We start from the raw sequence: 16117 nt of genomic DNA on the forward strand, positions 1-16117 counted from the left end.
AAACAACACAAGAAAGTGTTTGTCATTAGTTTAAAAATTATTTATTTATTTATAAATACATTTACACATTATAAATGTATTTATTACTCTGTTATTATTACTGAAAAGAAAGAAAAAGATGCCTGTTTAAATATCTTTCCTCTTCCTGCTGTAATATAAAATTGTGTTTCTTTTTTCCAAATATAATAACAATTCATAAGCACAACATTCGTGATTCTGGGCTGAGCCTGAATGATGTGCTTTTGTTGACAGAAAAAAAGCATTTCATAAAAAATAATTCAACATAAAAACTAGGATTTTTTTTCAACATTAATGAACAAAAAAGTTTCATATCTCTTAGTGTACAAAACATTACCTTTACTTCTGTACCAGCAATCGTTGCCAAAATACATTCCAAGCAACAGCACCAGAGCGCTCAATAAAGCAATGGCAAGGATCCATGGTGCATCCTCAGAAGGGAAAAGGTCTGCATCTTTGAAACAGTTTGGATTAAATGTTGAATGTGGAAAAAATTTAAAAGATAAGAGTGAAGATAAAATACTTGAAGGTTACACAAGCTTTTAAAAAAATCTTGGATATTTTACGCATCTTATTAACTTACTTATATCAGCCATTACCACAAAAAAGTATTTTTTTAAATAAAAGGCTAAATAAAATACAGAAAAACTAAATTGAATTCTTTGCTCCTCCAGAACGGAAAATGAAGTTTATATAAACAAGAACATAGCTGGTACTCACCAACTCTCTCAGCCTGAACCCCCAGCAGAATCATAAAGGTCATCACTGAAGAGATAAAACACTTTTACAGGTTCTAATAAAACATTTTGTTACATATCATAACTTGCCCACTAGGCTATGGGCTACTTCATTTTAAAGTAAAACAAACTAAATCATCACAATTTAGACAGAATTTATCAATGTAATCTTTTTTTAATGTGGATTATTATTGCTTTTATTTATTGTATATTATATTTACCCATTTTATCTATTATTATTTATTATTTGTATCTATTAATTTACCCATATAAAATCTTTTTCAAATGTGGAAATTGAGAAATTACTCACACAGTCTGATGCCGAGAGCTCTGACATCCATGTTGTTTTGCTGCAAACTGAAGACTGAGGTGTTACGGCAGTGAGCACGGGTGTCTTCCTGCTGCTCAAACTGTTTTAATATCAAATATTTTTTAAACTTTTTACAATGCAACAAAGTTTAATGGAAGTAGTTTCCACTGAGACCGATTTGCTCTTATGACAAGTCGAGCCTCAGTGATAGTGAAGTTCACTGTCAGTGGGTGGAACAAGTAACCACTTCAGACTTTTGCTGCATTTGACACAATTAGAAGGCTGGTTCATGTTTCCCACACTCGTATTGTTACTTTGATGTTCATCACAAGCTTATAATTCCTTAACTCAGTGGTTCCCAAACTTTTTTTGCTAGGCCCCCCTTTGTTTTACAAGAAAAATGTCTCCCTCCCCATTGCGGTTTATTTCACACCTCAAACATTTAGTAAACAATTAAGCAAATACAAGTAACTTGCAATACATTACAGGTAGTAATAAAATAAACTACTAACTCTTTTACGCTACGTCCGCACCTACACGGGTATTCTTGAAAACGCAGCTGTTTCGTCCACACGTAAACGGCGTTTCGAATCACCGAAAACAGAGATTTTTTTTAAAACTCCTTTTTTGTGTTTACGTGTGGACGAAGAATACGGAGTTCGTCACACAACGTCAAAGGTATGTGCCTTTTTCACGTCACGCTGTGCGCCACGTTATTGCTTACATGAGATGAATTGCAGAATGGCAGATAGAGACAAAATACTGTTAATCTGACTATCTGCAGGTTTTACACGCTTACATATACACACGCAGTTAATGTCCCTCTATTTACAAAGGCAGAGGCGTCACGGTGTGATTATTTTACGTGTAGTTGTTTTTTCCCTGTGTAATAATATTCTACATTGCTATCAATACATTTTTCAAAAAATGCCTCTCTGTGCAAAATGGGTTCAAAAACATAAACAGCTGTGGGATCCTGTTTGTCCACGATTTGAACCCAGGGAACGAATTGTGGCAGGATCAGCCTGATATTATTTGTATCCCACTGTAACTGTATAAAGAGCTAACATCTACAAAATGTCAGGAGTAGTTAGTCATTATGTGAAGTGTTTAAGAACTAAAATCAAGAATGTGGGATACTGTTTGTCCGTGATTTGAAGAAGGGAAAACCAATTCTGCAGGGAGACCTACCTCGGCACTTGTGCAGGTGAAACCAAAGGGAAGATATGCTTCACCATATTTTCTAGTCTTTGGCTTAGAATGAAGTTGGTTTGGAAACATATTCAGCGATGCTTCATCTCCTGCTTTGCGTTTGTGTGGCTGTGCTAGTAGTGTCCAAGCATTTTGGGTTTTTTTCCCCCTTTTCATTAATGTAGTATAACAACACATTTTATTGTTTAGTTCTTTGATGCTGAGAGTGGGTTTTCTGTGTGCTACTGTAGGTGTACTGCAGGATGATGCTATGTGAGAGATTGCCAAGAGTCTGCAAAATCTGCAGACTACAATCTATATTTTCTACTATCTTTCTTCACTTTTTCTACTTTAAAAGCTCGCATTCATGTCAGTGAGAATCTATAACCTACACATACTTTTCATTTTTACATGATCAATTTATCAGTATTTTTTCCAAATAAGCAGACTAAGTCAGCAGACTGTGTTAGTAAACAAAACCACATAAGATTTCGACCACTTAGTAGTGAACACAGTGTAGGGTCATGTGTTTGTGGTGGGAACAGTGATATGGTTATTGTTCATGAGTCCAACAGCAGAGGGGAAGAAACTGTTCTTATGGCGAGAGGTTCTGGTGCGAATGGACCGGAGCCTCCTGCCAGAGGGGAGCAGGTCAAACAGACTGTGTCCAGGGTGAGAAGGGTCAGCTGAGATCCGAGCTGCACGATGTCTCTTATCTTTATTGTAGAGGACAATCTAAACAGGGAAATCAAAGCATAGATAACTTCTAAATTTTGAATAAGTGTCACAGTCCTGGGTCATGCAACTCAGGTTTTTGAGTTTCACTGTATTATGTTATCCTTTATTTATTATGTTTTGAAAGAGTCTGGTGTTCTTTGTTCATTATATTTAGTTTCACCTCCCCTGTCCCGTCATTAGGTTCATTTGTGTCAGATGTGTCCTCATATGTCTCTACTTCTCCTGATCACCTCATGTGTGTATTTAAGTCCTCTGTCTCCCTTGTTCATTGTCGCGTTGTCTGTGTTCCTACTGGTCAAGTGTTCCATCCCTACTGGTCAAGTTAAGTGTTCTTCAGGATTATGTGCAGTTCATGTTGCCATTCATGTTGTTTAATTCTTAGTTCTTTCATGCACGCGCACAAAGAGGTTCCATGCTGATCATGTTCATGTTGGTTTACTCATGCCATGTGGTTCATAGTTTTTCATGTACCTGCAAAGATTCCTTTTCACAGTAGTCATAGTTACTCCATTTAGTCATTTCTAGTGTGTTTTTTTTTCAGTTTAGGTTTTAGTTTAGCCATAGCCTCTGTTCCTGTTATGTTTTGCCTTCACACTTGTTGTCAGCCCAAATAAAGGCTTGCCTTTGCTTAAAACTCAGTCCCGTCCCCTCGCTTCTGTCCGCTCCTGGTTCCTCAACACACACCTCCACACGGCCTCCCCCTGCAGCTCGTGACAATAAGTCTGCAGATGATGTGACATTTGTTGTTCTGGTCATCTCACGTTGCCATATCAAGAGTAACCACTAGACTGCAGCAGAAAAGGGTTTTTCCCTTCACTACATAATGATCTGTGAAAATCCCCAGATTATGAGTCATAAACAAAACACCTGGAAAAACTGCTTTACTATTACTTAACACTTCTCTAGTGTTCATACAGTCCTGATCAAAAGTTTAAGAACACTTGAAAAATGGCAAACATTCACAGAACTGACTGTTTAAACTTTGCAAGAGAGCACCAAAGGTGCATTGACATTGAAAGGTGGAAGAAAGTTTTATTCTCTGATGAGAACCTTGATGGTCCTGATGGTTTCCAATGTTACTGGCATGACAAGCAGATGCCCCCTGAGATGTTTTTTATGTGCCACAGTGGAGGGGGTGCCATCATGGTCTGGGGTGCTTTTTCCTTCAATGAAACAACAGAGCTTCAGGAGGTGCAGGGGGGGTCAAACGGCTGCTGGTTATGTCCAGAGGTTGCAGAGCATCCCTCGTGACTGAGGGCCCTCATCTGTGTGGTAACGACTGGGTTTTTCAACAGGACAATGCTACAGTACCCAATGCCCACAGGACAAGGGACTTCTTCCAGGAGAATAACATCAGTCTTTTAGACCATCCTGCGTGTTCCCCTGATTTAAATTTAATTGAGAACCTTTGGGGATGGATGGCAAGGGAAGTTTTATAAAAACAGACAACAGTTCCAGACAATAGAAGCCCTTCGTGAAGCCATAGTCACCATTTTGAGGAATGTTCCCACTCAACTCATGGAAACACTTGCATCAAGCATGCCGCAACGAATTTTTGAAGTGTGTGACAAAGTGGCTAGGACACAATTCATTTGCCATTTGTCACTTGTGTAACTTGTTATTCTGTGTTCTGTTATCCTATAGTCTATCATAATGCTTTAATGTAAACACAGCACATGTAACCTTAGCTCTACATACTATCCCGGGTCTGTTTGTGGTAGCATTGGTTATATTTATGCCATCTGTGCAAATGTACTTAAAGCTAAATGTCACTTCATCATTAATTGATTTGAATCTTTCATTTGTGTATGTAGTTTGGTTATACTTACCATTGCGTGTTCCTTTGGACAGGTCCTATGTGTAAAACAGGTATGTGGGAAGAGCCGCCCCAGTACTTCCTGATTTTATAGGATATGATGTCATTGATCATGTCAATTGGGTGTAACCAAATGAAGGGGTGTTTATTTTGTGTAAAATTGTTTATTTCATTTAAAATAACCTCATGAGTCAGATTAGGTGAAGAGATTGACTTTTCAAACTGTTTAGTTGGGTGAATGAGTTTGTTAAGTGGGAAAATGATTTTATTCCTGTTTCTTTGTCTAGACTGTGTTATTTAGTCTACCCTGTTTTCCCAATGGTAGAGGTTAATGAGATCCAGGTGTGAGTGGAATTCTATATAAAGCAGGTGAGATTTTGACTCAGGGCGGTTTATGTTTTGTGAGATAATTGTTGAAGGGCAATGCCAGAAAATAAAGAACACTTAAAAGAAACTTGAACGGTCTGCAGATGCTGTCTTCCTATCACCTTTCATGCTGCTTAGGTTATGCTACTTCACAAAGATCAACAATAATGGTGAAGTTACTCATTACTGTGTTCATGGTTGAAATTTTGAGGTATGGTCCTAAACTTCTGATCACCTTTAAAACATCCTGTTTCAGTTTAAGAGTTGTTTTCAATAAATTGCGCACTCAAAAAAATGTTTTGTCTCTCTCCCATTTCTTGTTGCATGTTGAAGCTCGACTTGAAACCTTGTTAACCAACCATGCAAAATATGACTTGCTACTCTTACTGTTCTGACATTTGGGAACTGATATATAGCCTATCAAGTATGTTGTCTAAAACAGTTAAAGTCAAGCAGAAACAAGCTGAGCACCACCTCTAAACATCTAAATGGCATTAAGATGTTGAAATTATAGTATTACACTCACTCAGCTTCTGACTTCTGCTTTCATACAGTCTGACAAAAAAAATGTAAAACAAAACCAAATCAGCTTATTTTCTGTAACTGTTCTGAACAGCTGCTGCTGCAGTGTGACATAAGCCACAGCATATTCAGTCTGTGCACTATATAACATTTTATGTAGACACAGCAGTCAGTACCAAACTGTGCAGTTATATTTCACTGCTTACCACAAATTTGGTTCATCTGTTTTCAAAAACAAAGCAATGCAGCACATTTACATTAGTGGTTGACCACAGTGAGTACCTGCTGTTCAAAAGAAATGAGCTGCAGCAGCTGTTTTCTTCTGAGAAGCATTCATGCACAAGCAAAAAGAGAAAAAGCAACAAGTGATTTTTACCTTCTGCATAAGAGACAGACACATTTGTTAGTATGTGAACTTCATCTGTTTTTATAACTATGTAAGTCTGACAGCTGTTTCTCGCTGAAGACACACATAACAGTTTGCAGACATTCACACAAACCCAGCAGATGATGTACAGCTTGTTCAATTGCAATAACAATATGTGATAAATGTGGATTACTTCATCGACTTCACTTTCACTCAGATGTGATTTTGTCTTCAGTCAGCTCTCTTTCTGCGACCTGTCAGATATACGAGAATTAAAGAACTGAAACAGTATTTTTTCAAAGGTGGAAAACTCATATTACACACCAATATTAACTTCACAGCAATTACAATTTTTTCATGAACCATTAGTTTTATTTATATTTTGTATTTAATATTTACTACCCATCAAATATTACATATTATATGAATGTAAGACATGAGGTATCATTAATCCAAGTTAATCTTACCTTTGAGTTTAGTCTCACCCAGGCGTAAGGTGTAGTAAATGGCTCTAGAATATAACATGTCATCATCTAATGGAGAGATACAGCCATAATGAGAGGACAGACGACCACAGTAACATCAGTGATGATGAACACTGTTTGCTATTCACTGTTCATTAGGTCTAATTTGGAATCTTAGGAAAATCTGACAATCAAAGGAACATAATGTCACTATTACATCAGAACATGTAAGCAAACTGGTGGTGGTCATAACTGTGGGGCAGGAGTGCCCTAATGTGACCAGCTTTTCAAAACATTTCTTTGTTACAGGGGTGATAGCAACTGGCTGGTTGTAGATGAAGCTGAAAATATTTTGTTTCCTGGGCATCTCTTGTGCTAAGCTAAGCAATGTTTAGGTTTGTTCATAAATTAAAGTGGATGTGTTCAAAGTTTATTCTAAACAATAAAAGTTGCACTTCAGGCCACAGTTTTGACCTGCACGATGAAACTCTTTTCATTTGAAGCAGAAGTGTAGAAAGCTCATAGTGTATTATCACCAGCACCTATACTCTTTCCTTATCCATGTTTACAGATACCAGAAAAAAAACAGCACAGGAAAGCAGAAGTTTTTAACTAAATGTATTTATCTCATGCTTTTTTAAAAAAAAAAAAATTTGGTATTATTCCTGAAAAAAAGATTTAATTAAATAAGAGAAATAATAAAATAATGATAAGAGAAGAACACAACATTCACAAAACTTATGTTGCCTTGATTTACGTGCTGATGTGCATGATGTGAGCATGTGACAAAGCAAAAGTGATCAATTCAATTCAATTAAATTTTATTTATATAGCGCCAAATCACAACAAAAGCTGCCTCAAGGCGCTTCATAGATACAGAGAAAAACCCAACAATCATATGACCCCCCCATGAGCAAGCACTTTGGCCACAGTGGGAAGGAAAAACTCCCTTTTAACAGGAAGAAACTTCCAGCAGAAACAGGCTCAGGGAGGGGCTATCTGCTGCGACCGGTTGGGGTGAGAGAAGGAAAACACAAAGTTATGTGCAAAACATCATGTTCAATAAAATGTCCAAATGTTAATAACAAACGAACCCAGTTCTTGAGTTTGTTCTGTCTTGTTTATGATCACAGTGGTGTAAACAGGTTGTTTTGAGATATCGTGTGAAGGGGAAGAATCATCCCTGGGCAAGAGAGGTTATGTATATATATATATATATATATATATATATATATATATATATATATATATATATATATATATATATATATATATGAGTCTATATATATTTAGACTCTGTTCTTTGGTAGCCCTCACGCTTCTCTTTTTCAGGCTTTGTGCTGTGGTTTGACCTAAGACAGAGTTTTAAATTATCGAAGCATCAGCAGTGTCTAAAACAAAAAACCCACATACGACATACCGAGCAGACACAAAAATAATCCCTTGGTGCAGCATATGTCACATAAAAATACCACACTTCACTTTAAGCTTTCATTTTAATTTTGTTATATATAAACTTACTAGAAATTGTATCATTCAGTCTTTCAAACATGCGATACACTTTTAATCGATTGATACTGATGAAGTTACTCCCACTGTGACCTTGACTTGGACTGGTTAACAACTTTAAATTGATAAAAAGATAGAAAGCCATAAAATTGGTAACAAGCATGAAATAGAGTAATACAACTGTGATAATTATTTCTCTCTCACCTCCTGGATGGTCTTCATCTGAGTTTGATGCTACTGTTGATGTCTTTGAGGAAACTGATGAATAGAAAAGAAAAACCCAGCATTAGAAAAAAAAAATGAATTGGGAACAGAAGATTATTCTTAGAAATTATGTAAACTGAAAAAACTGAATTACCTCTGTGTTTGCAAGTATTAAGAAATCCGACTACCAGCAGTGTCAATATTATTACTAAAAGAGGCAACACAATCCACAGCAGGATTAAGACAGGATTGGAATTGAAGTCATCAGACTCATCTGGGGTCTCTCCTGAAGAATATGCTGCAATGGTACAACTTTATAAATATCATAGCATGTGTAAATTTTCTGACTTTAAATATAAAAAAATGTAACGTCATTTTTATAACATAAACATTTTCATGAAGACCAAAAGAACAGAAATCTAATTGTTAGAGTCACATTTCTCTCTCTATGAAGCCCAGACACAGAAATAAGTAAATATAGTTTTAGTCTTACATCTGACATGAAGCCAGCTTTCTGGTGATGTTCCAACACCAGAAATGTTGCACTTGTATCGTCCTTCATCAGACCTGGAAACACTGTTAATTTCCATGTTGTCAGAAGGGCTCCGGTCTATGAGGCCATCGTCTTTGTAGAAATTTGCTCTTTGGTTGGTGTGAGTTGTCTTGCTTATGCAGCGGAGAGTCACGTTGTTTCCCTCAAAAACAGGGAAAACTGGACTCTGTAGGATCACAGAACCATCTGAATAAAAAGCAAAATGTTAAATGACAAATACATTCTGTACCATACAAGACAAAGTGGATAATAAATCTCACCTAATTTTAAAATAAAACTCTTTACTAATTTCACAAATATGATGAACTTACCAGTTATGGTAATGTTGACACTGTTGCTTCTCTGACCCCCTTTATCCTCACACCAGTACTCTGCACTGTCTGTTACATAAGTTTGAGTAATTGTGCATGAAGAGGAAGTTGTTTTACTATTACATACTGGACTAAAAGATTCTAACTTGTCCTCAGAGGTTTTGATTCCTCTCAGTTCAGCAGAACCATCAGGGCTCTCACAAACAAAAGATAAAGACTTGAATTGAAAGTGCTGAAGTCTGTTAGGAGTCACATGAAGAGTAGCTGCACCTAGAAATTAGAAACATCACAAGATTAATAGTAAACAGAATAATCAAAATTCTAATAAAATGTGTTAGTTAAAGATGATTAAACTTAAAAGGATTTTAATAAACATCATCAACAGACTTGTAAGATGTTTAAGTCAACCCCAACTTACTCACCCCCAAAAAAGTAAAAAAAGATTATTTATTTTATTAACGTCTCTAACGTACTCACCCATTTTTTGGGTAAAGCTATTTTGAACATGTGTCCCCAGCAGAATAACTTCAAGCATTACTAGATCAGCACAGGAAAGCCATAAATTATATGATGTACAGACATATATACAGTAAATCTGAAAATATAAAAATAAACCTAACAACAATTACTCACATAGTCTGAAACAGAGAGTTGTAATCACCATGTTGTCTTACTGCTCACTGACTGAGTAGCAGACTAAAATACAACTGAAGAATATTATTGGGGGAGGGCAGGTTTCCTGTTCCTGTGCAGTTTGTTTAATACTACATAATGTCTTATGAGTCTGCAGATTTCAGGTGTAAAAGAGGTCCACCATTACTCGACCTGTTCCTCTGGTTCACTCAAAAAATAAATAAATAAATAAATTGGGGTGGTTATTACATTTGCTTGAGTCTAATTAGTTGCCTGGTCATGCAATATCATAAAATCACATAAGATCTCAAACCATAGGAAAATCAGTTATAATAATCGGTTATAATAAGGCCCAAAATTAATACACACTTCACATAAATGCTTTTGCTATTTATTGTGGTCTAACCTGTCAAGGACAAAAGAGTAAAGATAATTCTGTATCAAGCCTTGTAATCATAGTAGTGCTGTTAGTGTTAATCTCGTTAAAATGACGTTAACGCCATAACCGCATTAACGTGGCAAATCTCCATTAGTGAGTTCCCGCCGATCCCCTCGTGCATCGTCCTGGACGGCGTCAATTCGTTAATGAGCTAACCGTGCTAACACGCTGACGGTGTGCAGCCCCATCAGCGGTAACTCGTTAACGGAGATTTGCTGCGTTAATGCAGTTATGACATTAACGTCATTTTAACAAGATTAATGCTGACAGCACTAAATCATAGCTTCTCTATTTTTTTTAAAGTACAGAGAGACTGCTCAATGGCGTGGTGCTTAGCACTGTTGCCTCAAAGCAAGAAGGTTCTGAGTTCAAACCACAACATGAGTTCTTTGTGGAGTTTGCATGGTCTCCATGTGTTTGCTTGGGTTTTCTCTGGGTAATCTGGTTTCCTTCCACAGTCCAAAGACATGCTGGTAGTGGGATTAGGTTAATTGGTCGTTCTAAATTGTCCATAGATGTGAATGGTTGTCTGTCTTTCTGTGTTAGTTGTGCAATAGATTGGTAACCTGTCAAATTTTCCTATAAATCCAACATACTGAAGAAAAAAAGGTGCATATAGCAAGTTTTATGTCAACCACACTGTAGAATGTGTTAAGCACTACATAAAACAACTGTTTAAATGAAATTTTTCATGGGTTGGATGAACTCAATCAAATTAAGTTGGACTCAACTGCAGTAAATAAGTTATTGGACTTGAATGTGAGCAGTTTGGACCATCTTAATTAATTCATGAATTAAGTTGGAATAACAGAACTACATAATGCCAAGATAAAGAAATTAATCATTTGGCAATCCCATCCATGATTGTTTTATGCTCATTCAAACACTTTTTTTGGGGGGCTGAAAAACATTAAATAATTATGGTGATTTGATTTATTTATTTTTTAAGATTTCAAGCCCATACCTAGCAAACATACACTCATGGAGTCCATGTGGGTACACTGTGGGCAGACCCACAAACCATAGGTGTGGCCTCTGTAGCTGACGGCCTGACCTTAATTACCTTGAAACTCTGGCTTTGTGTCGAATAATTATGTCTCTTAACTTTAATCACAGTTTGACACACTCTTATTATTTAGGGTGACCATATTTTGATTTCCAAAAAAGAGGACACTTGGCCCAGTCATGAAGAACTTTAATAATACTGTTTGCTTAAAGAAAATCTTAATATATTTAAATGATACCTTCTCTGTCCCCAGGGCTGGACTGGGACAAAAAATTGGCCCGGGCATTTTGACTAGAGACCGACCCACCAAAAATGTGACGTCATTCAGGGGTAAAACCGCAAAGGATTCTGGGAACTTGTGGCAAGAGGTACTAGCGCATGCAGGCTTTCAATTGAACTCAGTTACACAGCGATAAAAAGAAACACAAAAAAGATAAGATAAGATAAAACTTTATTAATCCCTCGGGTGGGTTCCTCTGGGAAATTCGGTTTCCAAAAGCACAGCACCGACAGAAGTTACAGTTACAGAATATTTTATATATATATATACACACACACACACACACACACACACACACACACACACATATATAAATACAGAGACATATATAAATAAAATATACGAAGGGGATAAATAGAATAAATAGGAATAAAAATAAAAATACAAGTGAATTGCACATTTCAAGTATGGAGTCTATTGCACCGTTGACTATTAACAAGAGTATTGCACAAAAGGTATTGCACAGTGAGGTGAAGAGGCACTACAGCTTAGTTGTTCCCCCCTCCTTTGTCCTCCTGTTTCCCCTCCCTCTCCCCTCCGGAGAGGAGTTAAACAGTCTGATGGCGTGTGGGACAAAGGAGTTTTTAAGTCTGTTAGTTCTTGTCTTGGGGAGAAGCAACCTGTCACTGAACAGACTCTTCTGGTTGTTAATGGCTGTGTGCAGAGGATGCCCAGCATTGTTCATAATGCTGGGCATCCTCTGCACACGGCAAAAAATGGCAAGAAGCTGTTGTATTATTAACTGCAATAGCCGGTGTTGTGCCAAAAAGTGATTGTCTGCCAAAAACTGATTTCCGGTATTTGCCAAAAACTGATTGCTTGTATTTAAATTGCTATAAGTAACTTGTTGGGCTATAATATGTGAAACATATGTCAAATGCATCCCTCATGGATGACATAAAGTCATCTCTCCATCTCTCTCTGCTGCTCTTCTGTCTCCTCTGTCACAGACTTCTTCACTTTTGATGATAAATCAGCCTGGTGCAACATGTAAGGATTGGCACAATTTGTTAAGATTTTGAGGAGTTTGAGAAACTAACCTTAAGCATAAAATAAAATTCACTATCAGTAACATCATAGCACCCGCCCAGCAGTATATAAACTCCGTCATGCTAGCTAGTACGCAGTACCAGTTATTCTAAGCGACTGTAAAAAGTCAGCACAACGAAAACAAACTACAACTAAACTTGGTTTATATCTGACACAGATAGACAGCAGGTCATAACTTCTTACCTGAAGTTCAGTTCCTCTGCCACTATGACCGGCGGCCGCCTCGGGTCTCTCCCCCTCTTTCCTCCACTTTCCCTTATCCACCTGCTGGCCTCCACCACTTGCTGATCTTGCTAAATCTGTGGAAGCTGTGCCATAGCTACCGCCAAACAATTCAGTTATTTTTACACATTTGGCAGCGTCTGCCTGAAGGGCTTGTTTCTTTTTGGCCCTAATTTTTTTCTGCACCTCCTTTCCTTTTTTTGTTCTCCATTTTCTTTATTTCGTCTATAAGATTGCTAAACAAGGGGAAGGATGCATCCGACCTCCTCGGCTGTAATTGGTCCAGCCCAGAGTTGATCATGACCAATTGGCCAATCCAACACCTTTCATTATTTATACCCTTCCAAAAAAAAAAAAAAAAAATCGATCAGTCCATAAAAACAAAAAATCGCCAGCGGCGGGCCGCTGGCCAGTCCAGCTATATCTGTCCCACATAACAGACAGGTCTGGCCCAGATCTGGCATCAAGCTCGCACTTCTGACTGACTGGTGTCATGGCAGAGTGTATGTCAACCAGATGTGCACCAGGTCTGGCAATGACGGAAACTATTTATGTTCCAATTTTCCTATTTTAGTTAGAAGACCCAAATGCCATGTTGCAATACTGTACTGTTATAGTAGCCAACATTTCTGTGACGTCGGACTCCGACACATACACACACACACCGTGGTTATGGTGACACGCACTTTTTTTATTATATACTGTGGTTTTGGCTTGATGCAGGGGACACAGACACTCCTGCTCAGTAGTCGCTCTCCTTCTTCCTCGACTGTCACTGAAACATAAGAAAAGTCTCAATCAGACACTTGTCCCAAACACCTGTTCAGCCCCGCTTCCACAGCACCCCGGGAGCTCACTGTGCCACCCCTCCTCTGCAGTGGGCCAGAGACCACACCCGCGCCACAGTTTCAAATGCAGGTTTGACAGGTTTGTGAGTGTACACCTTATCCAAAACCTAGTAAGGGTTTACTCATGTTTAGCACTGGGTGGCTGTAGCTCAGTTGGAAGAGCAGGTCACCTACTGGTCAGAAGGTTAGTGATTCGATCCCTGGCTCCTCCAGTCTGCATGTCAAGAGTGAGAATGTGTATGAATGTAGTTAGGAAGTACTCAGTTTAGAGAAAGTGTGTGAATGTAACATGTGGTATAGAGCACTTTGAGTAATCTGGGAGAGTAGAAAAGCACTATATAAGAATCAGTCCATTCACTGAGACAACAGAGATTTGTCATGTTACTTTTGCACTATTATGTTCTGGCACATGTTGTTATTACATGGCTTCATTAAGGTACACATTAGGCTGACATCTGGGCCCAGAGCTGAAACTGTCCTGGGCCAGCATAGGGCCCGCAGTGTGTCTGCAGCTGGCCCATGTGTGGGCCACATCGGGCAAACCAGACCTTGTCATTCTTTGCAGTATGTGGGCATGTGTAAGCACATTTTGTGGGCCAGATCCGGGCCATACCAATTTTGCTATGTGGGGTGCGGTTAATGAGTGCTAAAATACAAAATGTCATATAGGCTTTTACAAGTCAACAAGGGCAAAAAAACAACTTAAAAACCTCTGGAATTAAATAATGGTACAGAAATAAGGTATCATAATTTGTCTGAAAAGCTGCAGTTGCGCTTTGGCATCTTTTAAACATCATCAGCCATGCTGCGGGGCGCTGTCTGTCCCGTCTGTGAGCGCAGAACAACCACTCACAAAGCAGCAGCTTGGGGATGACGTCACACATATGGGTCCTCTGTAGGCCTATAGGAAAACCCGGACATTTTCATCAATCTCAAAAATCCCCCCGGACAGAACGTGAAAAGTGGACATGTCCGGGGAAAAGAGGACGGTTGGTCACCCTATTGTTATTGTCATCCGAAGACCTCTTGTTTTACTCATGTCAGCTTTCCTTGAGCCCCAAGTTTTTCTTCCTCTTTCATGCCACCTTATCGTGTTCCTGTTTTTGTCACAGCTGCAGCAGCAGTCCTGTGGTGTGTGGGAAAAGGACTCGAATGCAGGCAGTTACTGAGAACCAAGGGAGGTTTATTGTAAATAACGGAACACATGGCAGGGATGGCAAAAACAGAACGAAAGATAACCTGAACTGGGAAAAACTAAAACTAAACAGCAAACCTGAGGAGAGCAAAAGTAACATGAAGGAGGTGGTGAGCAGGGAGAAGATATGGCAGTTTCACGGAGACGTTCACAGATGGACCAGTAACGAGCACATGAGTTCACACAACATAAATACACAGGCTGTATCCCAATTCAGGGTCTGCAGCCTTAAAGTACGCAGCCTTAGCGGTCCACAAAGGCCAGAAGTGCGAGGCTTGTGAAATGGGACGGTCTAGCCTCCGTCGCGCTGTCCAGGTTGCCTAGCAACCATGATACTAACAGCTGGAAACGTTTCATACAGCATTGTTTGACAGAAATGAAGGAGAAAATATTTTGTTCATTTGTTTGTTTGTTTTTACATGAGCTCTGATTGATTTGTTGAGTATCTGAGGCTGAGACCACAGGACTGTAAAACATGATTGTTGGGCTTCATTTCTGTACTGAACAGTCATTTAAGATTAGCTAGTAAATAACATTTAGCTAATGTTGTTCATGAGACTAAAGTCATCTCACTTAGGTAATGTAAATATAATATGGCCAATATTAAAGTTATTATTTCAATCATTATTACAGCAGTGAATGAACTCTGTTTCAAATACTGAGCTTCAGTAAAGATTCAAGCTGCATTTATTTATATTTCCTGTCACCTTAAATCTTCACTCACAGACAGACAGACAGACAGACAGACAGACAGACATACATCTATCTGTGTTATATATAAGAGACATATTGTTCTTTTAATATGTTGGCATTACTAAATTTGTCTCCGTATTTACTTTAAATATCCATGAAATCATCACATTCACATCATGGAAGGACAGGCCCCTGCACGGTATGTACCACCGGCAGATAGAGGAGGTGGCTGATATCCAGAAATCCTACCAGTGGCTGGACAAAGCTGGACTGAAAGACAGCACAGAGGCACTAATCATGGCAGCACAAGAACAAGCTCTGAGCACAAGATCCATAGAGGCTGGGGTCTATCACACCAGGCAAGACCCCAGGTGCAGGCTGTGTAAAGATGCCCCAGAGACAATCCAGCACATAACAGCAGGGTGCAAGATGCTAGCAGGCAAGGCATACATGGAACGCCATAACCAGGTGGCTGGCATAGTGTACAGGAACATCTGTGCCGAGTATAACCTGGAAGTCCCGAGGTCAAAATGGGAGATGCCCCCAAGGGTGGTGGAGAATGACCGAGCTAAGATCCTGTGGGACTTCCAGATACAGACGGACAAGATGTTGGTGGCTAACCAACCGGACATAGTGGTGGTAGAC

General features: G+C 38.7%; 1 protein-coding gene across 1 annotated transcript; it reads right to left on the bottom strand.

Annotated features, from left to right (window-relative positions):
* Positions 1 to 7795: 7795 nt before the first annotated feature.
* On the bottom strand, positions 7796 to 9828 carry LOC120746489 (Fc receptor-like protein 5). The gene is made up of 6 exons (XM_040051905.1): positions 9740 to 9828; positions 9584 to 9643; positions 9107 to 9376; positions 8736 to 8981; positions 8397 to 8540; positions 7796 to 8296 (listed from the first exon to the last, which is right to left on the bottom strand). Exons 1-6 carry the CDS (start codon positions 9768 to 9770, stop codon positions 8013 to 8015), a joined length of 1035 nt encoding a protein of 344 aa, XP_039907839.1. The 5' UTR covers positions 9771 to 9828; the 3' UTR covers positions 7796 to 8012.
* Positions 9829 to 16117: the final 6289 nt, after the last annotated feature.

Source organism: Simochromis diagramma, unplaced genomic scaffold (assembly GCF_900408965.1).
Source record: "Simochromis diagramma unplaced genomic scaffold, fSimDia1.1 OVJJ01000672.1, whole genome shotgun sequence".
Classification (NCBI taxonomy): Eukaryota; Metazoa; Chordata; class Actinopteri; order Cichliformes; family Cichlidae; genus Simochromis; species Simochromis diagramma.